This window comes from Nicotiana tabacum, chromosome 23, assembly GCF_000715075.1.
Source record: "Nicotiana tabacum cultivar K326 chromosome 23, ASM71507v2, whole genome shotgun sequence".
Taxonomy (NCBI): domain Eukaryota; kingdom Viridiplantae; phylum Streptophyta; class Magnoliopsida; order Solanales; family Solanaceae; genus Nicotiana; species Nicotiana tabacum.
The window spans coordinates 129,891,250-129,918,313 of NC_134102.1; the positions used below are offsets into that span (position 1 = coordinate 129,891,250).

General features: G+C 37.6%; 1 protein-coding gene and 1 pseudogene across 5 annotated transcripts; one reads left to right on the forward strand and one right to left on the reverse strand.

The window, feature by feature from the left end:
• The first annotated feature begins 324 nt into the window (after positions 1 to 324).
• LOC107784099 (protein unc-13 homolog) lies at positions 325 to 26,693 on the forward strand. 5 transcript variants are annotated; one of them, XR_012705872.1, is made up of 26 exons: positions 325 to 725; positions 1,407 to 1,471; positions 2,135 to 2,381; positions 2,530 to 2,596; positions 2,772 to 2,934; positions 8,552 to 8,719; positions 9,736 to 9,810; positions 9,897 to 10,106; positions 10,176 to 10,277; positions 12,368 to 12,598; positions 12,718 to 12,798; positions 15,235 to 15,318; positions 15,404 to 15,589; positions 15,673 to 15,828; positions 16,860 to 16,952; positions 17,415 to 17,486; positions 18,126 to 18,243; positions 19,053 to 19,225; positions 21,407 to 21,491; positions 21,872 to 22,009; positions 23,869 to 23,975; positions 24,135 to 24,212; positions 24,292 to 24,383; positions 25,246 to 25,341; positions 25,437 to 25,620; positions 26,229 to 26,693. XR_012705872.1 is itself a non-coding variant. In XM_016605168.2 (26 exons), the coding sequence occupies exons 1-26, from the start codon at positions 545 to 547 to the stop codon at positions 26,396 to 26,398; spliced, it is 3,426 nt and encodes a 1,141-aa protein (XP_016460654.2). In that variant the 5' UTR covers positions 325 to 544; the 3' UTR covers positions 26,399 to 26,693. The 5 variants fall into 5 exon arrangements, 4 of the variants coding, with proteins under 4 accessions (XP_016460654.2, XP_075102226.1, XP_075102225.1 ...); XM_016605168.2 differs by having other exon boundaries at positions 24,288 to 24,383; XM_075246125.1 differs by having other exon boundaries at positions 8,559 to 8,719; positions 24,288 to 24,383.
• On the reverse strand, positions 23,483 to 23,571 carry LOC142177720 (U6 spliceosomal RNA; annotated as a pseudogene).
• Positions 26,694 to 27,064: the final 371 nt, after the last annotated feature.

Sequence of the window (27,064 nt, forward strand, 5' to 3'; positions counted from 1 at the left end):
TTTCAAATTGATTAGACAAACGCAAACTATTTTTTTTCAAAAGTACTTTTTGAAAAACACTAAAAAACACATTTTGTTAATTTTTCTAGATTGGCCGTATTTGTTTGAAAAACCCATTAATTTGTACTAAAATATAATTATGCAAGTGGAACTTGGGGTCCATATCATTTCCTCCTTTGACCTAGTAGTTCTCTCTCCCTTTAAAATAACAAACTTTGACCTGGTAAATTAAAACAGGAAAATGAAATAATAATAGGAAAAAGAAACAGGAAAAAAAAGCGATAAAGAAAAAGAGAAAAAGCAAAAAGGAAAAAGAGACAAACTGATATCAACAAAAACGGAAAAAAAGCAGGCGACTATTTTTCCAGCTTTGTGCCGTTTCTTTCGTCTGTTTCGGCTCCTCACCACCTTTTTTCAACCTTCTCGCCGGCAAACACCGTACGCGGCGGCTCTTTTCACCTGTCGGAGCCGGAAGCGATTACCTTTGAATGCTCGCCGATTTTCAAAGGCTTTTGTCTTCTAATTCACCGCTTCTTTCCCGGTGATGGAGACAAATAATTCTCTTCTACAACGGTATCGTGACGATCGTCGGAAGCTTCTAGAGTTTCTGTTATCATGTGGATTAATTAGAGAAATTCGAACTCCTTCGGGTCCTACTTTCTCCCTCTCTAACATCAATCTCGATGTTATCAGTGCTGATTATGTCCTTGAATGTGTACAATTTGGTAAGCCTTTTTCTTATGTTTGTCCATTTTGGAAAGTCTTTTAACAATAGACATCAATATATTACACCCCCACCCTCCTTCGCAATTTCTGTGATGTCATTTCCTGTTTAGTATGTCATACGTTTTGTATTTAGAACAGAAGTCTCAAAAGTCTTCGTTCTTAAATAAACTCCATGCTATAATCTGGACGAAGGGACGACGGGAGTATTACCTTTTCTGCTCGAAAGTAATGCTTAAAATGGTATTTTTGTATTAATTCAATATTCATTTCTTAATTGAACTTTGCATATTGAAGAACTGTATGAAAGGTACTAAAAACCAGAACTTTTTGTTAGAGTTAAGAATATTTTAAATTTTTGAATATAAATTGGTAATAATGATAAGTGTTTGACATGTCAAATAATAACAGTGTCAAAATCACAGTTTTTTTCTATAGTTAAAATATTCTATAAGTTTTTGAATTAAAGTGGTAATAACATAACTGTTTGACTCGGCAAATGGTAGTAGTACCAAAAAGGTTGGGGCAGAGGGGTGGAGTATCAATTTAAATTGTAATTTTTTGTTTTGATGTTTTTTTTTTTTGTTCATTATATAGAATGAATTTGTTGCATGTTTTCTGTTGTTTGTTTACATTCAAAGGCTGAAGCTTCTTGTTTCACTGTCATTGTTCTGAATGATTAGGTGGGGTGCTGGATGTATCTTTAGCAGCTAAGAAGTATCACAATGAACATCGACATCCAAAAACGGTAAGGATTTATGATTTATTGACCACCACTACAGTGGGGTGATGAAGTTCTAATCTACTATGTTCATGGAATAAGTTATGTCATGTAGAGGGAAGTAAATCAAAGTATTTGCAATGAATAACTGTTGCTTTCTATTATTTCAAAGCTATTAATTTTGGGGTGCCAAAAGACCCATTAGAAGGTAAAGAAGTTTATCCCTGCATTAATATTGGAGTTGGAACTACCTCCTGCTATCAGATTCTGAATTATGAGCATAAAGAATAAGATTTTGATTATATACGGCCAGTACACCTATTTATGATTCCTCAACTTTTTTATTTTCCTTTGTTTTTTCTTCCATTTAGTATACCTGTTACTATAGGCAAATTTCTTGAGATCAGATCCATAAGCTGCTGTTTGACTTCTGATAGTTGAAACGCGTTCAGCTTTGAAGATAGCCATGCTAAAATGAGCAAATTAATGCTTTACTTATCAAAGAAATAAGAGCAAATTAATGCAAAATGTATCCTTGTTAATTCTAGATGTGAAATGTTTTACATGTCCTCGAATTTATTGAATTAAAGAATGATTAAATAACTGTTTGGGAAAGCACGTTACATTTTTTATGTTTCTACCTTTGAAATGGCCTAAATGTTATTCTTGTAACACTCTCTATATATGCAGTTGCACACAGGCGATGTGTATTTTCTTGTTACAGATCCGGAAGCAGCGGGATCCCACCCTCAGCGTGTACCACCTCCTATCATGAAGAATCACTCTAACAACAATGGACCATGCCATTCTGATCGTACAGATTTTTCTCTCTACGGTGATGACCATGGGGTAGACAGTAAAGCTACAGGAACTGCAGGGTCATTTCCCATTAAGCAAGCTGATCTTCCATCAATAGGAATGCCTGTACTGAAAACAGGTATATGCTTATTATCATGATGCAAAAAGAAGAATGAAGCACTCAACTGTTACTCCTGTAGCACGCGGAAGAACCATTGGTCTGTATCCTATCTTTATTTATGTTCATCTTTGGAGTAAACTGATACAAAGGTTTAGGTTTCCTGAAGGACTACTGGACGATGATCTGCGTGAATCTGCCTATGAAGTATTTCTTGGTTGCATGGTGTGTTCTGGGTAAAAGTTCTTAACTATGATTTTCATCATGTGTTTGTATTTGAGCGATTTATAATTATTTGAAGGCACTAGTCAAAAAGCACTAGCTATTTTTCATTCTGATGGCCATAATTTTCTGTTACTTCTTAGCACTACAATTTCTTTCAATCTCGTAAAACTTATACTCAACTTTTAGGCTTGAGATTCGCTTGGCCGAGGGTAAAAAGAAAGAGAAGAGTCCTAGATTTCTGGCTGGGCTGAAGAATAAAAGGGAGAAAAGACATTCACGGTCCATGTCTGGGTCACTGGCTTTTGATAGAAATGCGGTGCTCATCGAAACTTTCAGGACGCAAATGCAGGCAAGTTGTCATTGTCTTTGTTTTTCTTAAAATTTTTGATATAGTGTTGCTGACATCTACTTAGCAATTTGAAGCCAGGTAAAAAAGGCTTTCGTGGGTGACTTTTTAAGGGAAATTTTGTCGATACACCAAAAAAATATTCTATTATTGGATGCTTAGTTATGAATGATGTATTGCATGAAAATTGGTGGCACCCCTTGGTGCTCTTGAAGAAGTACTTGAGGGGGAGTGTTAGTTTACAGATATGTATAGTGTAGTCTTGTCCCACATTGGAAGAGGAGTAATATCTCCTTGTAGTGTATAGCTATAAATAGGGACCTCTTGTATTGTATTTATCATCCAATATCAATAACATATTTTTTCCCGTGCCTTCTCACATGGTATCAGAGCATTAGTGAGAAAAGATCGTTGTGCGTCATTCCGGTGACCTAAGGCTTGTCTAAGTGAAAGTCACTTTCTGTCGGTGTTTTGCTAAAACCAACACCACCACGAGGTAGATTACCCTCCGACGACCAACCCCTGAAAATTTATCCGGCAGAAAAGCCGCCACGCTCCTCCACGCGCCGGCAACATCAACTTTTCCGGCGAGGGTTCTGGCCACTTTCCGGCCATTTTTTTCACGAAGCTTCTTCAGGACAGTCTGCTCTCCTCAAAATTCCGAGCCTACCCATCTAATTCAAATCAAATTCCGACCACTTTTATATTTTCCGGCGTGAACAATGACCTTTCCGGCCATTTTTTGAAAATATTTTTTCAGGACAGCTTGCTCGCAAGGGAATTCCGAGTCTATCCATCCTAGTTACGACAAATTCCGACAACTTTGGAATTTTCCGGCGAGCTACAGTGTTTCCAGCGTGAACATTGTTTCCGGCACAGAACAATGTTCTGTTTTCCTGCTGTAAACAGTGTTTTTCAAGCTATTTCTTCAGTTTTCTCACAGGAGTTACTTATTTTCACTATTTCAAGTTAACCCTACTGCTACAAATTGTAGCGACATGAGAACCGATGCTTTGAATAGTCGGATGGTTTCTTTAGCAGATTATATTGAGTTCCTTCGGTACAAAGCATGTAAGCAGATATATTCTGAGATAGCTTCTGTTGTTCAAACAGGTAATAGCGTGACTTGTTTCTCCCAATCTTCATCATCTGAGTCTTGGGTCATCGATTCAGGTGCATCAGATCATATTTCTGGTAACAAATCTCTTTTCACTACTATTTCGTATTCTCAATCTCTTCCAAAAGTCACAATGGCCAATGGGTCTCAAACCATGGCAACTGCAATAGGTCAAGCAAGCCCACTTCCTTCCTTACCTTTAGATTCAGTCCTTTATGTTCCCAATAGTCCTTTTAATCTCATAACTGTTAGTCGCTTAGCCAAATCACTTAAATGCGTTATTTTATTTCTTGATGACCAAGTTTTTATATAGGAACGCAGTACGGGGCGGATCATTGGTACCGGGCGTGGATCAAACGGACTTTATTACCTTATCCTTGCTAAATCACATGGACTCACATCTTGTCTTCCTTCTACAACTTGTCCTGTTACTGATTCACCAGATTTATTACATAAACGGTTGGGACATCCCAGTTTGTCAAAACTTCAGAAAATGATATCTGGTTTATCTCACTTGTCAGCTCTAGAGTGTGAGTCATGTCAGCTCGGTAAGCATACTCGCTCCCATTTCCCTCGGCGTCTTGATAATCGAGCAGAGTCACCTTTTACTTTAGTTCATTCAGATGTTTGGGGTCCTAGTCGGGTCAGTTCCACCTTGGGATTCCGCTACTTTGTCAGTTTCATTGATGATTATTCCAGGTGCACTTGAATATTTTTGATAAAAAATCGATCTGAGCTGTTTTCTATTTTCCAGACCTTCCACGCTGAAATTCAAAATCAATTTGGGGTTTCTATTCGCACAGTTCGTAGTGATAATGCCCGAGAGTATTTGTCTTCCCCATTTCAGCAGTTTATGAAATCTCATGGGATTATTCATCAAACATCTTGTCCGTACGCATCTCAACAAAATGGGGTAGATGAAAGAAAGAATAGACATCTTATTGAAACTGTTCGTACCATACTCATACAATCTCGTGCTCCGTTGCGTTTTTTGGGGGATGCATTTCTTACATCTTGTTATCTTATTAATCGTATGCCATCTTCAACTATCCAGAACCAAGTTCCATTCTTTGTCATGTTTTCCCACTTACTTTTGTTCTCTCTTCCACCTCGTATCTTTGGAAGCACTTGTTTTGTCCATAACCTTACTACAAGAACAGATAAGTTAGCTCCTCGTGCTCTTAAGTGCGTATTTCTGGGTTTCTCGAGAACACAAAAGGGGTATCGATGCTACTCTCCTGACCTCCAGCGGTACCTTATGTCCGCTGATGTTACCTTCTTTGAAACCCAAGCATACTTCACAGGTTCAGATCATCACTTAGATATGAGGTACTACCAGTTTCATCTTTTGGAGATTCAGTCACTCCAGCTCCATCACCTATAGCTCCAGCTCCACCACCTACAACTCCAGTTGTAGCTCCACCACCTATAGCTCCAGTTCCTCCACATAATCCAGTTCAACCTTCTGCAGCTCCACCACTCTTGACTTATCATCGTCGTCCACATCCAGCATCAAGTATCAAGCATCAAGCCCGGGCGATTCACGCCCCGCATCAGATTCTGCACCTACTGCGGATTTGTCTCCTCTCAGTCAACCAATTGCACTCCGCAAAGGTGTACGATCCACACTTAATCCTAATCCCCACTATGTCGATTTAAGTTATCATCGTCTGTCGTCACCTCATTATGCTTTTATATCTTCTTTGTTCACTGTTTTTATCCCTAAGTCTACATGTGAGGCACTATCTCATCCAGGATGGCGACATGCTATGATTGACGAGATGTTTGCTTTACATGCGACTGACACTTGGGAGCTTGTTCCTCTTCCTGCAGGTAAGTCTACTGTTGGTTGTCGTTGGGTTTATGCAGTCAAAGTAGGCCCGGATGGCCAGGTTGATCGGCTTAAGACTCGTCTTGTTGCAAAAGGATATACTCAGATTTTTGGGCTTGATTATAGTGATACTTTCTCTCCCGTGGCTAAAGTAGCATCTGTTCGTCTCTTTTTGTCCATGACTGCTGTACGTCATTGACCTCTTTATCAGTTAGACATTAAGAATGCTTTTCTCCACTGTGATCTTGAGGAAAGAGTTTATATGGAGCAACCACCTGGTTTTGTTGTTCAGGGGGAGTTTAATGGTTGTGTGTGCAGATTGCGCAGTCACTATATGGTTTGAAACAATCCCCTCGAGCTTGGTTTGTTAAGTTCAGCACAATTATTCAGGAGTTCGGCATGACTCGTAGTGAGGCTGATCACTCTGTGTTTTATCGGCATTCTGCTCCTAATCTGTGTATTTATCTAGTGGTTTATGTTGATGATATTGTTATTACTGGCAATGATCAGGATGGTATTACTAATCTGAAGCAGCATCTCTTTCAGCACTTCCAGACTAAGGATCTGGGCAGATTGAAGTATTTTCTAGGTATTGAGGTCTCTCAGTCTAGCTCAGGTATTGTTATTTCATAGCGAAAGTATGCCTTAGACATTCTTGAGGAGACTGGAATGATGGGTTGCAAACCTATTGACTCTCCTATGGATCCGAATGCTAAGCTTCTGCCTGGACAGGGGGAGCCTTTTAGAGACCCTACAAGATATAGGAGGTTGGTTGGCAAATTGAATTACCTCACAGTGACTAGACCTGACATTTCTTTTTCGATGAGTGTTGTAAGTCAGTTTATGGATTCTCCCTGTGATAGTCACTGGGATGCAGTTGTTCGCATTCTTCGGTATATAAAATCAGCTCCAGACAAAGGACTACTATTCGAGGATCGAGGCCACGAGCGTATTGTTGGGTACACAGATGCTGATTGGGCAGCATCACCTTTTGATAAACGTTCTACGTCTGGATATTGTGTTCTAGTAGGAGGTAATTTGGTCTCGTGGAAGAGCAAGAAACAAAATGTAGTTGCTCGATCTAGCACCGAAACCGAATATCGGGCCATGGCTATGGCAACGTGTGAGTTAGTTTGGGTCAAGCAGTTGCTCAAGGAGTTAAATTTCGGAGAAATCAGCAAGATGAAACTGGTGTGTGATAACCAAGCTGCTCTTCATATTGCGTCAAATCCGGTGTTCCATGAGAGGACTAAACACATTGAGATCGACTGTTACTTTGTAAGAGAAAAAATACTTTCAGGAGATATTGTTACTAAGTTTGTAAAGTCGAATGATCAACTAGCAGATATTTTCACTAAGTCTCTTATTGGTTCTCGTATTAGTTACATGTGTAACAAGTTCGGTACATATGATGTGTATGCACCGGCTTGAGGGGTAAGTGCTAGTTTACAGATATGTATAGTGTAGTCTTGTCCCACATTGGAAGAGGAGTAATATCTCCTTGTAGTGTATAGCTATAAATAAGGACCTCTTGTATTGTATTTATCATCCAATATCAATAACATATTTTCTCCCGTGCCTTTTCATATTTGTTTTGAAGGATGGCTTGGAAGATGCTGGTCTTGTCTGGGAAATACGTGATCTTTGTTTCAGTTTCCACCAAGACATGTTTGCTCTCTACCCACTTCTTTATTGTGTGTTGCACACATACATGAAGAACTATAAACAAGCTGCACTATTATGCATATTTCATAGAGAAATTTTGCAGTTTGCACAAATACCGTGTGGCATTGCTTTTAATCCTAACTATTCGGGATCAGTTTTCCTAGTCCCCATAAATGTATGAGTATAAATATGACATGCTAGAGGGATGACATGCTTCATTTATAAGAGAGTTATAGATGCGAAGTCAAGTAGTTTTTTTTTTTCCAGAGCTGAAGTCAAGTAGTAGTTTTTCTTTCCAGAGCTGAGTGGTTTAACTGTGTGTATCTCGGGGCTAAAGATGTATTTGGTAGTATGCATTGAGTTTGAGGTAGCAAGGTGGTAGGGTGATCTTAATGCGTTAGGTAGAGTTTTAGTTAACAAGATCAAAGCATGAGGTCACCATTGAAATCAAGCCTAGAAAATATATAAACACTAAAAAGGCTATAATTAGTCTAAAGTAGGAATGACAATTTTCATCCAACAGGCATATCCGTATCCGCATGGTTAAGTTTTCTTTGAAAAGAACAATGGCTGAGGAGAGAATGAGGATTCAAATCTTGAACTTTTAAATTGACCTAGAATGGATTATTTTTTTGATGAAGATAAAGAACCTAGAATGGATTATTATATTACATCTTAGCTTCAAATATAAACTAAGCTTCAGAACAGCAATTGGGATATAACTAAATCTGATGGTTGATAGCTTCAACCTATCCAGTATTTGTGCACATAGACTTATACTCTTTTTGGAATCTCTCCTGTTAACGTCCTCCACTCAAATCTGTCCTATGAGGCTCGTCACCTCACTACACCTATTTGTGAGTGTCTACATAGCTTTATGCGTGAAGTTTCATCCGATTGATTGACAGTATACTCCTTTTTATTCTTTCTTTTTCGGGCTTTTGTTGTCACTCCTTTAACTTCTTGCTCCACTAAATTGTTTATGACTAACATATACTCTTCACTAGATCTCAGAAGCAATGGATGCTCTTATTCGGCGAAAGTTGGTGCGCTTGGCTTCTGGGAAATCATTTGGACAGATCGATGTTGCTCAAATCGCACTGGGGCTTTTGAATGGCACAATGAAGTCTGAATTTCAGAATGAGAAGTCATATATCCAATGGAAGAACAGACAAGTAATACTAATTAATGCCTTTTGTTTCATCACGAGTTTTTTCCACTTAAAAGTTTCTTCTTAAAAGATTCAGAGTCTGTCATAACTTGATCTTCATGGAAGTCGTCTTTATATTTTTTCTTTTTATCCACATTTTGTTAGAAATGTTTTGATTTGGTGGGTCCATATAGTGGTAGTTGTCAGATTGACATGTGACATTATGCTACGAATTAGAGTTCTGGTTTGTGGCAGTAATTCGTAATTGAATCTGTTGTTAATCTAAAGGAGTAACTAAATGGTTAATCTGATAATGTTCGAAAATCAATAAAGCAAGGATCTGAGAAAATGATTATATTAGCGTGATGGATTATACCAAATTTGTTTCTTCTTCAGGAGGGTACAAAGGTTAAAGGTACATATTAGTATGTGGCTGATCTCTTGACGTGGCTGGTCTTTGCAATTTTGGAATCACTCTACTTCCAACCAAGAGGTTGTGAGTTCGAGTCACCCCAAGAGCAAGGTGGGAGTTCTTGGAGGGAAGGATGCCGAGGGTCTATTGGAAACAGCCTCTCTACCCCAGGGTAGGGGTAAGGTCTGCGTACACACTACCCTCCCCAGACCCCACTAGTGGGATTATACTGGGTTGTTGTTGTTGTTGTTGTAAGGTTTTTTGTAATAATCTGAGGTGAAATCTGTTTCATGGTTGAATATTGCCGAAACAAACAAGCACATTTTGTTTGTGCGAAACTCAAAAATAAAAGAAGAAATTACTGAGTGACATCAAATAATCAAGCTGAAAAAACAGTGGGTTGGGGATGCATCTTTTATACTGGAACATAAAATCTGAAGTTTGAGTATATCTAGGATTCATAAATCTCATTATTGAGATATTTTTATTTATAAACCAGCTGGACTTCCAATTAATGTAAATATTATCACAACCCTCTGTTCTTAGTTATTCTGGACTTCCAATTAATGTAAATATTATCACAACCCTCTGTTCTTAGTTATTCTAACTTTTAGATGATTTTCTTGTAGGCTAATATCCTTGAAGAACTTTTATCTGCTGAGCAATCAGTTGGAACACTTTTTGCAAAGATTAGGAACTTTGAGGTATGTCTGCCTGCAGTTCATTTTTCTATTGCTGATCAAATCTGTTCTTCAGTTCCAGATTGAGAAGATACTTCATTCTGCTGTAGGAATGGGACATTAAGATGTCTCCCTCTGAATGCAGAGATGTGCTATTTTCCATTAGAAATGTTGCTTTGACGTTGTCATCTATGCCTGGGAATCTGGGTATACAAGGCGAGACATATTACTGGAGTGCTGGTTATCCCTTTAACATAAGGCTGTATCAGAAGCTACTCCTTGGTGTATTTGACATTCTGGAAGATGGCCGGCTTATAGAGGTCTCAATTGTGTCTTTGATTTTACGTTGGTTTTTCTGAGTGTAGTTACTTAATGCTTCTCGTCATCAGGAAGCTGATGAAATCCTAAAGCTCATCAAATCAACATGGCCTTTGTTGGGCATTACCCAGAAGTTACATGATGTGTTATATGGATGGGTGCTTTTTCAGCAGGTAACTGAGCTTTGCTATGTTATTGAAGCAGTCTTCTGCCATCTCCTCCATCTCTCTCTCCTTGTTACTGATGCATTTTTAGGTACAGAATACATGAGCATATGCCATACCTAGGAAATGAAGTTGCGTTATTGGCTGGATAACTCATGTGTCAAGACATACTGATCTTCAAACACGACATATTTTAGCCCTAGATTCTTCAATTGCATCCTCTGTTTGCACAAAATATGAGACTTTGAGTGGCGCCCATGTTACCACTCACTTGAACATCTGTTTGTTATGTTAAAAAAGTTTATTTCAGAAGGCTGGAGAGATTTATATGCTATACTGAATGTCAAGTAAGCTGGCTACCTGTGTGTTAATCTCCCCACCTCCCGCATGATTGTTCTTTAACAATCTGACCGGGTTTTGATTAAAAGTTAATGATCCTTATCATGATAGTGGCTCTTTTAATTCCTTTCCTGTTTTTTTTTCAAGTTATAACCTGCCATCCACCATTCTGACCTGCATTTGTAAGTGGTTGTTAAGCTATACATCTAATTGATGCCTAAAAGAAGTTGGAGGCTTCAACACATAACCTATCATATACCAAAGAAATTTCGTGAGATTTTTCCGATGGGCGTACTTATACTGGCTTGATTGCACTGTCCTCTGCCTGATTTTATAAAATATCTTTTTTATTTAAAAACAAAACTTTTTACCGGATGACAAATCAACCAGTTGGCATTGTTGAATATTAAGAGAATGTGTGTCTAGGTACACACATTCTAGATTCATCTAACTAAAGAATATCTATTCACTTATTAGCATAGAGAATGATTTCCTACCATAGCCTATGACTCTTATCTGAGGAGTCTCTCATGTAAATTGCTAATCAACCGAGTAAATAAGAAATTTTCTCTTTTATTTCACATGGTATCATAGCCTTTACCATTTTAGGTATAAAATTAAGCAGCTTATGCCTAGATGTGCGGAGTTATGCTGCTTACTCCTCTCTTTAATGATCATTGCTCCTCCTCTCGGGTATTTGAACCTTTCTCTCCTCACTATGAATATTGCTTATTTCTCCGGTGGTTGTTTTGTCATCACTCCTCCCTATGGCGGTCGATGCTGCTCCTCTCTACAGTGATCATCGCCTTCCTCTAAATTTTGAATTTCTTGTCATTGTTCTGCCACTTTAAGCTACAGTAGTGTGTCCTGGAGATTTGCAACACCAAATCTGTTTTTGGTGATTGAGAGTAGATTCTTTTCTGGCTGTAGTACAAGAAACACTTTCTCCGCCATGAATTTTTCCAAACAAAATTCTGCCGGAAGCTTTTTTTGTTTTTAATAAGAAAACTCAAGTTGGTTTGCACGCTCTGAGGTTAAGGGGACGTGTTGTGTATTGAGAGGATGTGTGTCCAGATACAGACATTCTAGAATTCATTGAGCATGAGCAAAAATATTAGAATATTTTATAAGATATCTTAGGATATTCTCTATTTAGATATAGAAGAGTTGTAAAGCTTTGTTTTTAGCCTTTCCATTCAAGTCTTGAATCACTGGATTTGGAAAAATCTGGGCAGAGAAAAGAATATAGGGCTGAGAGAAGCTCTTCTATCAAGCCTCTACTTTGACTTTGATGAACTGGTCAGAGCATTAAAACTTAAATTAGTCCACAGTAGTGAGAGAGAGCACCTAGCTGAGAAAAACTTTTTTTTTTGGATAAGTCACCTAGCCAAAAAAGAAAAAAATTGCTGGAGCTGAGCATGTATTCAAGCTGCAAATCAACCAAGTCAATAAGAGGGAGCCTACTTTGGCTATAGCATGCATACTTCTTCACTGAAGATTGTGTTCTTGCTAATTTTTTTGCACTTTCTTAATTTTATCTTTTGGAAGAATCTGAATATTAGCCTTCTTATTTTGCATGTCTAATTCTAGTGTTGCCCCTTATGCTTGCAGTTTGTTAACGAGGAGCTTCACTCTCTGTGCTTTTGTGGATAATTTGATGCATTTAGCATTTATGGAGTGCAAGATTAATCATTGTAAATTCATTGTTATTATTTGTAGACTTTGATAAGATTTCTGATGCAGTTTCTTCCTGATTGAAGTTTGTTGGGACAGAGGAGGCAATGCTTTTGGACTATGCAGTTCGTAAAGTGCGGAATATTCTGTCACCTGAAGATGCTGGAAAGAAGGAAACAAAGTATTTGGAGAGCCTAGTTTGTTGTACTCACCAAAATGGGTCTGAGATTAGGCTAAATTTGGTGCAATCTATCCTTTGGTCAATTAGTTTATGGTGTGACAACAAGTTACTGGATTATCATTGGCATTTTCGTCAGGTTCTTTTCTATGCTTGCATATTCTTCTTATATTCTTTCTCTAATGTGTTGTATGGCTTGTTAATGGTGGTCTAACATGCAAAATTCTGTGTCTGATGAGAATTTCCTCCATTTTTCAGAAGCCTTGTCTTTTCAAGGGGGTGTTATCCATGGCATTGGTGGCAGGAAATCAGAAGTTCGATGCGTCTGGAAATATGGAGGTATTTGGGGAAAATTTATTTCTATTAAGTGCCTTTTCTGTTAGCAGGAATAAGATAACCATGGACAATATTTTACTGGGCAACTAAATGTTGATGGCCTCTTGCCCTTTTTGGGAAACCTCTTTGCCTGTTGGTCTCTCTTTCTGCCTATTTTCATCCTTTAGATTTTCTGTAAGGAAGCTGCCCAATGGGCAATTGTGCATACTGCATTATCTGTGAGAATGCGTCAAGCTGTAACCACAGCACAAAAGGAAAGTTAAAATTTAGAAAAGCATGAAGCAAGCTATGTATCCACCACTTGTAGTTATCCAAGTATACAACCCAAAAAAGACTTGACTTGGCATCCTTTTTATCTTCTCCTTTATGTAATTAGACATTTCAGTTAGACAAGAATCTAAAATTGCAATCCATCCAAAACAAGCTACTTTAGTATGGCTGTTGTTTTCCGTATCGACTTCCAAGGCCATATTCTTCTACTGGATCATTTTGTTTTAAGAGTAATTTGTAGCAAGACTAGACTGAAAATCTTTTATCCTTGCTACCTTCCCAGAATATGCTGTCCTCCTTATCTTAAATAAAAAACACTGCTCAGTTTTTGTGGCAAGCAGCTCACATTTCCAATCGCCCAATCATTGAAATTTCTTTTAAAATGAAGATTCCATCCTCCTTCTGAGAAGCAGCTTGCTATAGTACAAGTGTTGTTAATGACCAGATTATAAAAATCTTAGGAAAATTGCTCCTTAAGGCGGTATTTTCCAGCTATTTATCCAGCCAAAGTCTAATCTTTTTTCCATTCCCAACTCTTAGGCTGGTATGTAAGTCAAACTCATCCTAGCAATTCCTAATTTGCCTTCATATGGCTACTCCATAGGGAGCTTTCACCAGTTTGGTACCCCAGGGAGATACCATCCCATATTTTACAGTCACAACTTTTTCCAGAGTTCTTCCTTTCTATCATTAAACCTCCATTGCCGCTTGAAACCATCAAATTAACTCAAGATAGTGCTTCACTCTATGGAGTCGAAAGAGTACACCCAGATTTTATAACCTTCCAGCAATACTATTAGGCTGATTATTAAGCTAAAAATTACTATGGCTTGACTTATAACACCCGTATGTCTCCAAATAGGATGGGAAAACATTTACAATTTTAACTAAGAGTCATTGAGTGGGATCACTATGATTTTACAGTAAAAGGACAGAATCACCTACCTTTCTTTTCGATAAAAACTTAAAAGTTTGATCACCAGCTACCACCATTGAAAATTCACAAAGAATTATACTTAAGAACATTAAAAAGATGTCTCATTGATCCCATAGACAAAAGAATGCCATTTTCTTCATCTGTATCCTTCATCACTGCCATTTATTGCTGTGTTGCAGAACTCTCTGCTTTCACTGACATCCTTGACCCTCCCGTTCAAGCATATCAATGCCATCCCTAAGAACTATAATTCAGTATTTCAGTGATCAACTCTACGTGGGAGATTCCCTTTTGTGTAATAATCTTTTAAGCAGGGACAGAAAGGACTTTCTTATAGTCCTTGGGCTTGCCATCTTATCTTAGATTAGAAGTTTGGGTTGGGGAATTCTAGTTATTGTCAAATAATTCATTTAGCTTTTATTTTCTTTGTGCTCCTTTTGATTCACAAGAATAAGTTGGACTTAATTCTTAGGGGCTGTTTGGTTTGGGTTTTAGAAGAGCTAATACCCACATAAAAATTAGCATAATCTTAAACAAGTTTTGGTTGGGATTTGAGGAGATTTATCTTCACAGAAAAATCAGCATTAATTAATAGTACAACATTTGGTTGCTCCTTTTTGTTTTCCTCAAAGTAATACCTGCATAATTATGTGGGAATCTATGTATTATTTTATGCGGGATAGAATTTGGAAATACAACAACAACAACAACAACAACAACATACCCAGTATAATCCCACAAGTGGGGTCTGGGGAGGGTACTGTGTACGCAAACCTTACCTCTACCTGGAGAGGTAGAGTAAGCTACCGTTTGTGCGGAGTCCCGGGAAGGGCCGGACCACAAGGGTCTATCGTACGCTGCCTTACCCTGCATTTCTGCAAGAGGCTGTTTCCACGGCTGAATTTGGAAATACATGGATTAAAAATTCCAAAATGACTAAACTAACCCTCATACTAGTAAGTAATATTTTAATTGGTTATAAAAAGTAAATAAATATTTTAAATGATGCATCATACCCTAATATATGTAATAAATCAAACTAAACTGTTAACAAGAAATAATCCCTACATTATACAATCCTTGCATTACTCATGCATTGCGAATCCTTACATTATTAATCGCTGCATGACTAATCCCTGCATTGCTAATCCCTGCATAACTTGTCTCTAAACCAAATGACCCCTTAATGTTTCCTTAGAATCGTAAAAATGTTTTTCTTCACACTGTTGCAGCTGATGCTCGATGCTTCAGATGAGATCATTGCTAGCAAAGTCAGAATGTATGCTGAGAGGTCTGCAGAAGCTGCTTGCAACAGGGTATGGTATCTAATGGCTTTGCAAATACAGTAGAGGAATACCTGATTTTTTTGTGAAAAAAGTTGACATATTAGGTTGATCTCAGGTTACTGGTGCAATAAATGCTGGATCTAAAGTAGATAAGAAACATCCTTTAGCTTTGCTTGCAAGTGAATTGAAATCAATTGCTGAGAAACAGTTAACTGTGTACCATCCGGTCCTCAGGCATTGGTGTGCTGAAGCTGGAGTAGTCTCAGCTTTGAAATTGCACAGATTTTATGGTGAAAGACTGGTCAGATTTCAGTGATAAATAATAATCTCCAGCACTTTTTTTTGTTGTTCTTTTGAGTCAAAATTTCCTATCCTGCTGTGTAGGAGCCATTTCTCAAGAATATATCTTGCCTTTCCGAAGATGTGAAACAGGTGCTTGCTGCAGCTATTCTATTGGAGAATTATCTCCTTGAGCTCCATTCATCAGAACGAGTAGAAAATGGCGTGCATTCCCCATTGATGTTAGACTTTGAGCGTAAGGTAAATTTGCACTAGGAAAGCCATTACGTGTTGCTGGAACTGTGTAATGAGCCTAATGAGCTTATTCCTCTTCTGAAGCTGTCCTGGAAGCCACATGTTATTTAGTTGTTTCTACTCTTTCTTGAATTTTTCCATAAAAATGAAATGAAATATGCTGAATTTTACTTCCACTACGTGCTTGAGTTTTTCCGATCACATGCAGGTGAACATTTTTCAGTCCATAAGAATGTTAGTGGAAAGTAATATATGGTGTTGCCTTCATAAAAAAGTAATATATGGTGTTGTTAAAGGCGGCATGCCCAGAAGCTAGGCATGCAGGCTATGCACTTTCCCTTGCTTAAGAGGCCAGACACTTGGCCACTAAGACTTGTGCCTCGGTGTCTATGTGGTCTGTCACTAGAAAATAATTTTGGCAAAGTGATATATTAATTTCAAAGGAACTGTTGCGGATGAATATCTTAATGGCTGGTCGCTAGATGTAAGTTAACAATGTTAAATTATACCTTCGTATCTAAAGTAAAAAATATTAAAATGGGTTTTGAACTTGATTAATGCTGGTTTTACTTAATGTTTCACTTTACTGCAGTGTTTCAATTCCTAGACTATATAATTGTTGCATGTGTTTGTAGTTATTCTGCGTTACATAGTAATCTTTTTAATTTTTGTTCATTTGTGCCTTGCTTCATTAAAGCTCCTTTTATGGGGAATTTGTGCTTAAATTGAAAAAGTTTCTTCCCTAGCAGAACTTGACACTTCTCTTTGCTTTTTACTGTGATGGTTAATTTTCAGCTTATCTTGTGATGGGTTACAACAGAGCTTGACTTTTCTGCTATCCTACATGAAATGGTTAAATGATGAGAAGAGACTAACTAATGTTTTGCAAACAGTGACATGTTTAAGAGCACAGATTCTATCGATAAGCAATTATAAATCTCCACCTTTGTTTAAATGGTGGGATTTCACTTTTATATTTTACTCTTCTGAAACTATAATAAGAGGTTTTCTGTTGCTTTTGTTTTCTTGGATTGCAGATTGGAGAAATTGCAAGGCCAATTATTCTTGATTGGGTGATTGCTCAACATGCGAGGATACTTGAATGGACTGGGCGTGCTGCTGATCTCGAGGTTAGCCTTTTAAAAGATTCTAAGTTGGTTGTAACATAGTAAAAGTTAGTCTGGTTCTGAATGCTAAAAGCATATAAAGACATGATAATGGTGTTTGCTTCCTTAGCTGAGTGCCTTTGGTCAGAATAATCTAGTTGCTAGTTATACCTAGTTCTTTTTTAATCTTAGGTCCTATTTAGCAATTTGGCACAAAATTCATCCCATAAGCAAATATGTATTTACGCACCCGGCGGCATTTTTGAAAAGTCTGAGCAACATTGAATTAAACTACACATAGATGTTTTCTTTCATCCAAACTTCCATTTAGTCATTGTGCTCATATATTTCCACTTAAGCAAATATCTTGCTGCTATCTTCTGGTTGAAAATAGCAGTTACGTTGTTGTCGTTTTTGGCAATTTGTTTCTTGCTAGCAAATCTTTTATGTAGTTTAGACTTTAAAATTGTCTTGTCTTAATCATAGGACTGGGAACCCCTATCACATCAGCAGAAACAAGCAGCTTCAGCTGTAGAAGTATTTAGAATTATAGAGGAGGTATGCCCCTTAATTATTGATGTTATTCTTTTCTTTTGATAAATTCTGACTTTGCCTTCCAGTGTCACTGAAGATTGGTGGAGGGAATATCATGAAAGACATATTGCATTACGCCACTTGATGCATAGAAACTGCAATTTTGACTAGGCAGTAAAAGATTTTTCAGAAAAGATATATCATGGTGTAGGCACCAAGAAGAATAATGCATGCACATATAGTATATTATATTCTTTCTGCTGGTTGGGATAAAGAGTCTTCAATTATCAAGTTTTTTTTTTAAATTTTGTTAAGCCAATAATGAACTTAATAGTAAAAAACGAAACATTGGATAAATTAACCCATTCATATTGACTTTTGTGTTAGATAAGTTGTTTTTTATGTAGTTTAGTTACTCCGCATTTTAGCACATGCACACATGCTAGTCTGTAACCTTCATTCATCTCTATCTTCAAGAGATTGCTAGGTCTGTGTGTTTGCAGGGTTCGTATATTTTTTATTATGCTTTATCATGTTTTTGCTGCTCTACTCTTATCTTTGAAGTTATTTAAGGTATATCCTGCTTTGTTGGTTGCTATACTGTTTATTTGCTTATTTTGTCTTGCTATTTTCTCTGGATTTCATCTCCGAGTTGATTTGCAGACTATTGATCAATTTTTTGAGCTGAGGCTTCCAGTGGATATCACGCACTTGCAGGCTTTGCTTTCCATAATATTTCACACGTTGGATGCCTACTTGCAAAAAGTGGTTAACCAGTTAGGTAGCGTGATTCTTGGAATCCATTAAGTGTTTGTATTTATGTTGCTTCTACTCGAATTATAACCATTCTAGGGCACAGTGCCACTGCCACTGCCAGTGGAACATCTGTCTAGATAGAATCTCTTTTTTTTTGTGCCTCCAAAATTTTTTGGGGCGGGTACATTATCCATAGAGTTTCGGACCGTGACCACTGGTCCTCGGGTATTAAAAAAAAGTTCTTCCCAAAAAGTTGGTGCTGTCCCCAAAGATGATAAAAAAAATTAGGGTCTTGATCAATAAGTGCATACAGATATGTGAATGTTGGTGGTCATCTGATGTTGGTGATGTGGTTGAATTTGTCAACTGCCTTGAACACAGTTGATTCACTGTTCTTCTAAACATGTATAAATCCTTAATGGGGAGTCTTCTTTTTGGTTTTGCAGGGCCTTATGTTATGTTACCAAAACCATTCTCTCTTTGCTTTCATCTTCTCTTTTATAAATACTGGGTTTGTGAATTCATTCCTGTTACATGAAGAGATCGTGAAGTTATTGAGTGACTTTAACGATTTCCAGAAGGGCATGTTTAGAGAATATTGGTTAGGTGATTGCTACATAGATTTTGAGTTTGGCTAGTAAAGGACTTCTCGTCTTCTTGTGCACAGCAAGAGATAGTACACTTCTAAGCACTAGAGCAATCTAGCATTTCAAAGAAAAATTTGTTTTGCTAATTAATCTTCTGCATCGAGTATTCAGCCTTTGACACACATATCAGCATATTAATTTCCATAACTCTTATTTGATATCAATTACAAACTTTTGAATGGTGCAGTGGACAATCACAATCTTTATCCTCCTGCTCCTCCCTTGACTCGTTACAAGGAGATGGCATTTCCGAGCGCCAAGAAAAAGTTGGTTGAATCTGTTGTTCTTGATAATGCGGTGAATAAGAAGTTGGAGGCCTTGACAACTTCCAAGCTTTGTGTCAGAATGAACACCCTTCAAGTGAGTGCAAGCTTCTACCATTTGACGGTTTTCTAACTTTCAGTTGGCTTACTGAAGAAGATGAGTGATTTTGCTGTATTTGTTTTCATTTTGTCATGCATCTGGTGTTTGTATATAGTCGTGGGTAATCCTCGCCTCATGAGCTAGCTTTTAAGTTGAGTTAGGCCCAATGTACATCTTTCGTATGAGCTAAACTCATCTATTACCCGTTGTTGGGCTCTTATGTTCACGCTTAAGATGTCCATTCCTAGACGTGCGTTGTCTCCTTGTATGGTCTACAACAATCCTCATCTCATGCGCCAGTTTTTAATGTTATGTTATGCCTAAGATCTATTTTCTTTGGATTTACATCTTTAGAATTGTATATTTTTTTATTTTTATATTTTTTTATTTGATTACCCAGATATCTCTGAGGGCCAATAGCGCACGATTAGAGACTTGGCAGATATTGGTCCTGCCCCTCTATCCTTTTCCACTTAAATACCAGGATTTTGTCTGTGGCAGGAGTCGAACTCGTGACATGCCCTTCACTTGCACATAATGCGTTGCACTCTTACCACTTGGCTATAATCCTGGGGGCAATTGTATATTTATTGCTAAGACCTAGTCAGATCGTTCATTTGAAAGTGGACATCTCCCAACAAATTGACCTCGTTATAACAATTCCATGTGAGAAAGGAGTTGTCACTAGATTTTTTTTCAGTGTTCCTGTGATATCCCGTTCCACATTGATGATAGCAGCTTTGGAAATTAGCTACTAAAGCTTATTTGTTGCTTCACTTGGAATACATCTGGTATCTCTCAGGATTCTTTTGTTCTAGATTGAGATTTCTATGCCCTTGTACTAATAAATTGTGAGATATAAAAAGCTCTAGTTTTGAAGAAACTCTAATTTCCTTCATAGTTAAAGTTTTTAGTATTGGAATGAAATGAATGTGAATAGAGCGGTATGGATTCAAAGGATTCATGAGAATGACCCTAACTAATTTTGGGTTGAGGCTCAGTTGATTGATGGATTGTCGTTCTGAAGTCTAAAATAGCTTTCACTGTCTGCTAAATCTGCATTTGTTTGTTGCTAGTTCTTATTTTAGTTTTATGAAATGAGTTGAAAAGCGTGCATAGTCTCTAGAAACATTGAATCCTTCATACAGCAGTAGATGTGGATACTCTGGTATACAACCAATACACAGAGACCAATATTGAATAACAACCTCTGAACTTTCCCCGATGTTGCAACTTTGAATGGTGTGGCACAAGGGATTCTTGACCATGTGTGATATTGTTATCCTGAACCACTAACAATGTGTCGTTTTCCGATTGTTTTGTGATCATCTTGGTCTCCAGATTTGAAATATTTAAATGGATATGGACTCTTATAAAGTTATGAAGGATTTATCCTCATCTTTAAAGATCTACAAAGACTCAGGCTTAGGGGCACGACAATATGCATTGTGATGATTTGAGGAAAATTGTGATGCATGTATTTTGAGACAAATTATTAATCAAAGATGTGTGTCCATTTATAAGTTCTCTTTCCTTATCAAAAACAATTAATCAAAGATGTCAGAGTGACCCAACACACGTCAATTTCACGCTTACAAATGAGAACAAAATTCTTTATTTTTTCATTTGATTGTTACACGATATGGGATTCAGTTTTTTGGCTTAACTTGTGCCAAACTCTCTTAAGTTACTTGATATTGTATAGCTATGTCCCCCTCTAGCCCGGTCCCTCCCAATCCTTTCACCTAAAAAAGGAAAAGCAAATCTAAAATTTTAATGTGATGTCTGGCAAAATTTTCACTTTTCTTGATCAAAGGATACCGAGGGTCTATTGGAAACAACCTCTCTATCCTCACAAGGTAGGGGTAAGGTCTGCGTACACACTACCTCCCCAGATCCCACGGTGTGGGATAATACTGGGTATGTTGTTGTTGCTTGATCAAAGGATATCTATACATGCTCCTATTTGGGATCCTTTTTTCTTTCAATATTGTCATTGATTCTCTAGTTTGAGCTGTGTACCTTTTCTTTTATAACTTACTATATAACTGTGGAAGATTCATTTGTTCAAATTTACTTATATCTTCTCTGCTGCTTCTTTTCCTTGCTTTTGGTGGTTCTCTGTAACGCTGTTTAGTCACAGAAACTACTATTTTTCCTGATTACTTTCTCATGCAGTATATGCAGAAGAAAATTTCCACCCTTGAGGATGGTATTAGGGAGTCGTGGTCGGCTGTTAGACTTTTTAAAAATCAGACATGCCGTAAGTTCTGCATCTATCCGTACTTTTACAAAGTATAGTTTAGCATTATTTGAAGGTTGTCCTATTCTCTCATCCGTTTTCTTCGGAAACGTTGTAGTTAGTTGCTTACTTAATTATTGGAGGATATCTTATACCGGGTCATTTGAAAGTTACCCGTGCAGATTATAGTGATTTAAAAACTTACCTCAACCTTTTAGGGGTTTTCTAGAGATACTAGGTTATGTGGTTTATTCTGTCTGGTATTTTCTATCGTGCAAGGAAACGTAAATTTCAGTTTAAGCTTCATACATTTGTCCACTTATTCGATGAGTTGAGGAATCACCTGTGGAATATCACCTTTGAATGGCTATCTTACTGATGTTCATTCTTGTTACCTTCAGCTGATGTGGATTCTCGTTGGACTTCGAATGGGATTTTGGAAATGTGTAGCGAATCAGTCGATGAGCTTTTTGTTGCCACCTTTGACTGCATCCGAGATAGTGCCGCTGATGCTATCAGGAAAACTTGTGAGTTAGTGGGTAAGTACGCTCTATCCTGGTTTCATTTAGTGGTAGTGGACTTACACTTAGTCTACAGTGTTTAACAGCATATTGGCATCTTCTAATAAATATGACAATGTAATTCCTAGTGTGGTCACTGTTCAAAGAATTGCTATGTGGGTCTTCTTATATGTAACAAAATTTCCTTTCGTAGCATTTGATTTCTGCAATAGAAGGTGCTGATTAGATGTTGTTGAGTAAACGTTATTGAATTACTTATCCAAAAGGTAATATAAAGGTTATTATATCACCATATCAGTCCGTGAAAGTCTATTTGCTTGCTTCTGTTCTGATTTGGGTACTGGAGCCTATGGCGGGGAATCTATCTTTTCCTTTGTTAACCATCAGAGACATGCCCCTGTGCTAGTCTGAGGGGAGTATTTTGCAGAACATGTTAAGAGGAGGCTGTTATCTCTCTTTCAAGTCATGAAGACTTTCAGTTGAAACATGGGGTGAAAGTTATGACACAAACATATCTTGGTATTATTGACAAATAACTTTGGCGTACAAGAGGGAACTATGAAGTATTCGTGCTGACTTTTCATCAAATTTAACTGAGGATCTTTGAAAACTAAGGATAAGGTAGCCCGAGCCTAACAAGGTGTCTAATATTTAGGGATCTCCCTGGGCATACAGTATCCTGACCAATGCGAAGGTAGGCAGCAAGATATTGAGAACATCCCTAGGCCAGTATTACCCCTAAAATTAAGTCGAATGGCCTTGAGTTCTTAACCATTGGAGCTCCTTGCAGTATTAGGGAATGCACCTTCTCAAAGCTCTCAACGCATTTATCATGCTCGTGCGTAGACCATTTTTAGATTTAGCTACGTATTTAATGATTTCCTCTCAAGAAGATGCTTTTATCTTCTTAATATTCTACTTGCGGCCGAAAGCCTCCATAGGTGCTGTTGGAAGGTTCTTTTCAGCATATGCTTTATAAAGTGCTTGAGCAAATTGAATTGACAAGGGAATTCCTCGATGGTTTGGTGGCTTTTGGTAGTTTAAATATCGAACGACCCAATTGCTAGAAAAGTGTTGGTTACAGTTTGCTTCTTGATGGTGTTTTAAGTTTTTGGTTTATCATTCTTTTTTCTTTTCTTTCCATTATAGAGTAATGCCGTTCTGTTAAATCTTAAATGCCACGATTAGTATGTCCGAATGGTCATTTGCTTATAAAATGGTAAAATTGGCATCTTGCAAACAAGTAGAATCGCTCAAAGCCTATCTTTGGTGCGTCAACTTAAATTTGTGAAAGCTTGATTTTAAACGAGAGAGTTTCGTATGTGCATTCAACTTGAACAATCAATAGAACTGACCGTTCTCACTGTTTGCTTTTTTTTTTAATAAGGTAAAGTTTTATTGATAAAAGTAATAAGATGGTACAGAAAATTACATAAAAGGACTAGACAACATCTACCGAAACCTCCAATTACATCTTCCCTAGCAAATCCAAAAATATTGGACCATTTCTCGATTTGTGCGTGTCATCCTTGCGCAGGGGCCATGCTCACTGTTTACTTAATTTTCTAGATAGACGATCTTGGTATGCTCAGAAGCTCTTTAATTTGCGCCCCCCCCCCCCCCCCACACACACACACACCTTATTGAAATGATCATTGCGACTTTTTTTGATCAATTATTCTCTTCTTAGATTTGAATGTAGTGTTATTTGCTTTCTGAGTTTTGAAGGCAAAACAAGTTTCTTTTGGTTCTTTTGCAAAGTTTTATCAGGATGTGTGATTAGGGGACCTCCCTTATTTATTTATTCCCTGGCTTTTCGAAAGGTCTTAGCACTTGGATGTAGCTGTTAACCTAAGCTATTCTTATGTGATTTTTAGGAGCTAGAGTTATGTTTTGGGACTTGAGAGAACCATTCATATTTAATTTATATCACGGTGGTGTTGAAGGTGCACGACTGGAAACTATGCTTCCACAGTTTGATAGAGTAAGACATTCAATATTTCACTCTACTCCCACCTCTTCCTCTGTATCTCTAAATACAGGAAAGAAAAAGATCAAGGGATTGCATATTTTCATTGAATGCCTGGTCAGAGAGTTGGATCTATTCAAGATAACTTTAGTCATTACATGCTTTGTTATTTAGGTCCTCAATAATGTTTGCGCTCTGATTGATGACACCCTCAGAGACATTGTAGTGAAAAGTATTTTTAAGGCATCTCTGGTACGATCTCATTCTTATGAATTTTCTATTATGATTCCGTTTGTCCAGTTCTGACTCTCTGATTTCACTGGATAGGAAGGTTATGCTTGGGTGTTACTAGATGGAGGGCCTTCACGTGCATTTTCTGATTTTGATGTTGTCATGATGGAAGATGACCTCAATATATTAAAAGTAAGTATCCTCTCCTAACCTTCTTATTACTAGTGGTCATTATGCTTATTGAAGCAGCAGTTGAATTTAGAGTTCTCAAGCAGCGTAAGTTATTTAGCACCAGTTAATTTTTGACGGACTGACTAACATGATTGCTACTAGAACTCCTTGCAATTTCACTTGCACAGAATACTTTCTGTGGAGTACTTTTCCCATAAGTTGCTCGGACTCTTCAGTTTTGGTGCCGCACCCGTGTCGACACGACGTGGATGTGGGTGTGGGATCCGTACTAGATTTGGTCAATTGATTTTGGGTACTTTGACAGAAATCGACGGAGGAATTCGAGACAAATATAATGATTTCTTAAATAAAAAAAAAGCTATGGTGGAATTATAATTAGGCATATTTTTATAAATCTATTTTTAGATATTTGAATTACTTTTAGCATAATCACCGCACCCATATCCATACCTGGATCCTACCCCCGAATCCTAAAATTTAGATCATGAAGGATCCGATCTCTAGATCCGCACCCGTATCGGATACCCGCACCCTGGAATGAAAAAGTGAGTTACACGGGAAAACACATGTTGAAGACTTCCTTTGCCTCATGCTCATGTAGTTGGTCACTGGATACCTTCTTTTAAACAGGATGTGTCGTAAGTTCTGAATCTCACACTCATCCAATACCGATGTACAAGTTTCTAACCAGAACTTAGTGCACACCGGATGTCATATAAATATATCCAACAGTGATGTACTTAATCTCAGCTAGTCTTGCCTTTATTGATCTTTTCCTTCCAGTATGTTCAGTTCTCAGCTAAATCTGTATTCAGTAACTTATGTGTTCAGAAACAAAATTTATGTTTCTTTCACTTTCTAGGACTTGTTTGTTGCTGAGGGAGAAGGGCTTCCCCGATCACTAGTTGAAGAGGAAGCAAGATTCGCTCATCAAATCCTCAGTTTATTTTCTCTCCGGGTTTGTTAACAACTGATTAAAGCTTTTGGCCTGTTTATATGTGTGTGTATATCCATACTGTAGGACCTATTTGATTCATTGGTTTTTATTAGCAGGCTGAATCTGTGATCCAATTGTTGATGACTTCTAGTGAACACAGTTCAATAGGACTTGAAGCACATAAATTTGGGCACAGACATCTGGGAGATGCACACACCTTGATACGTGTTTTATGTCACAAGAAGGAGAGAGAAGCTTCGAAATTCTTGAAGCTGCATTATCACCTTCCAGCATCATCAGGTGCCCTTTCTAATTCGACCAGTTTGTTATGGTTTCCAAAATGCCAATATTAGGCTTTGAGCGATTCAAGATCTTTATTATATTGTCAACCAATGGATTGTGGACTTGGTTAACATACTGCAGTCAAACGGAGGACTCAGAGTAGTAATTAAGTGTGTTTTGAAATGCATAGAAAAGAAAGAACAAAAGATAATCAATTAGAGTGTAAGGAAGCTGTTGAAAGTTTATGTCCTAACTTTTGAAATATGGGGAAATTTGAGGTTTGCATTCTCAGAGATCACTGTCTATCTTACCTTTCCTTGAATTTTCCCCATTTGTCCATAAACAATAAGTATTCCAAATACACTTTTTCAACATCAACTTCAACTAAAAGTACTCTTTTCTTTTTCCGACTTCAACCAAATGTTGTCCAAAGGACTACTTAAAGTTAATGAACTATCCTCTGCATGGACTTCCATTCTGTATTTCATTTCAAGAACTATCTGAAATTAGGGTTCAGCTCTATAGTGGTCTGGTGATCACATGATTTTCTTGGAATATTGGCATTTTGACACAAATTTGGATGGTGTAGTATTTTCTGCTGCTGAAATCCAATTTTTGGAGTGCAGTGTACGATGAAGCTGCAGTGGAGGACGCCTCTGTGAAGTCGCCACTTATGGCAGATCTTATTAAAAGGAGTGCTTCGTTTCGTTGGTCTGACAAAGGAAGTAGCAGTTTCAGATCTTTAAAGAAGAAAATCCAGGAAGCAACATCAGATTTTAGGCATGTGGGATGGTGATGATGCTATCCTCTTCTTGATGCTATCCGTCTGATGGCTGGTTCTATAAATAATGCTCTCTATATGCTGCGCAAAAAGTGGCGGAAATGCTAACTGTATTTAAATTTAGAGCTGTAGACTGGATGAAAAGTGCTTGTATGTCAAAGAAGACCATTTGCTCATAAGACAGAGGGAACACTCCATTAGGGAGTATGCTCAGAAAATTTTGTCATGTTTGCTTCTAACTGTGAAGTTGTAGATCAATGTTATTAACTACGGGGCTCAAAATAAAAGTAAAAGAAACATTCCCAGATTATATTATGCCTACATATACCTAAGAAATGAACATGGTGACAAATCATGTATGCCTATCCCGACTCTGCACATTAGTGAAATTTGACATGTTCTTTTCTATTCCATCACAACCTGCTCAGGTAGTTCTCTTCGCCGCTTGCCATTGTTGCAGGATTGCTCCTACTTCTTTTAAGTTGGAAAATAATGGGGATGTAATAATTCAAAAGTATAGAATTATCAGTACGTGCCCTTATAATAAAAAGGAAGCAATCAGCTAAACTTTCTACTGAAAGAGGTTGAACATGGCCAGAGAAAAGTTAAGCAACATATTTAAGAGGGGGGTGCTGAAGATTCAAAAAAGAAACTTAATTGGTACCGTCCATCTCCCAAAGC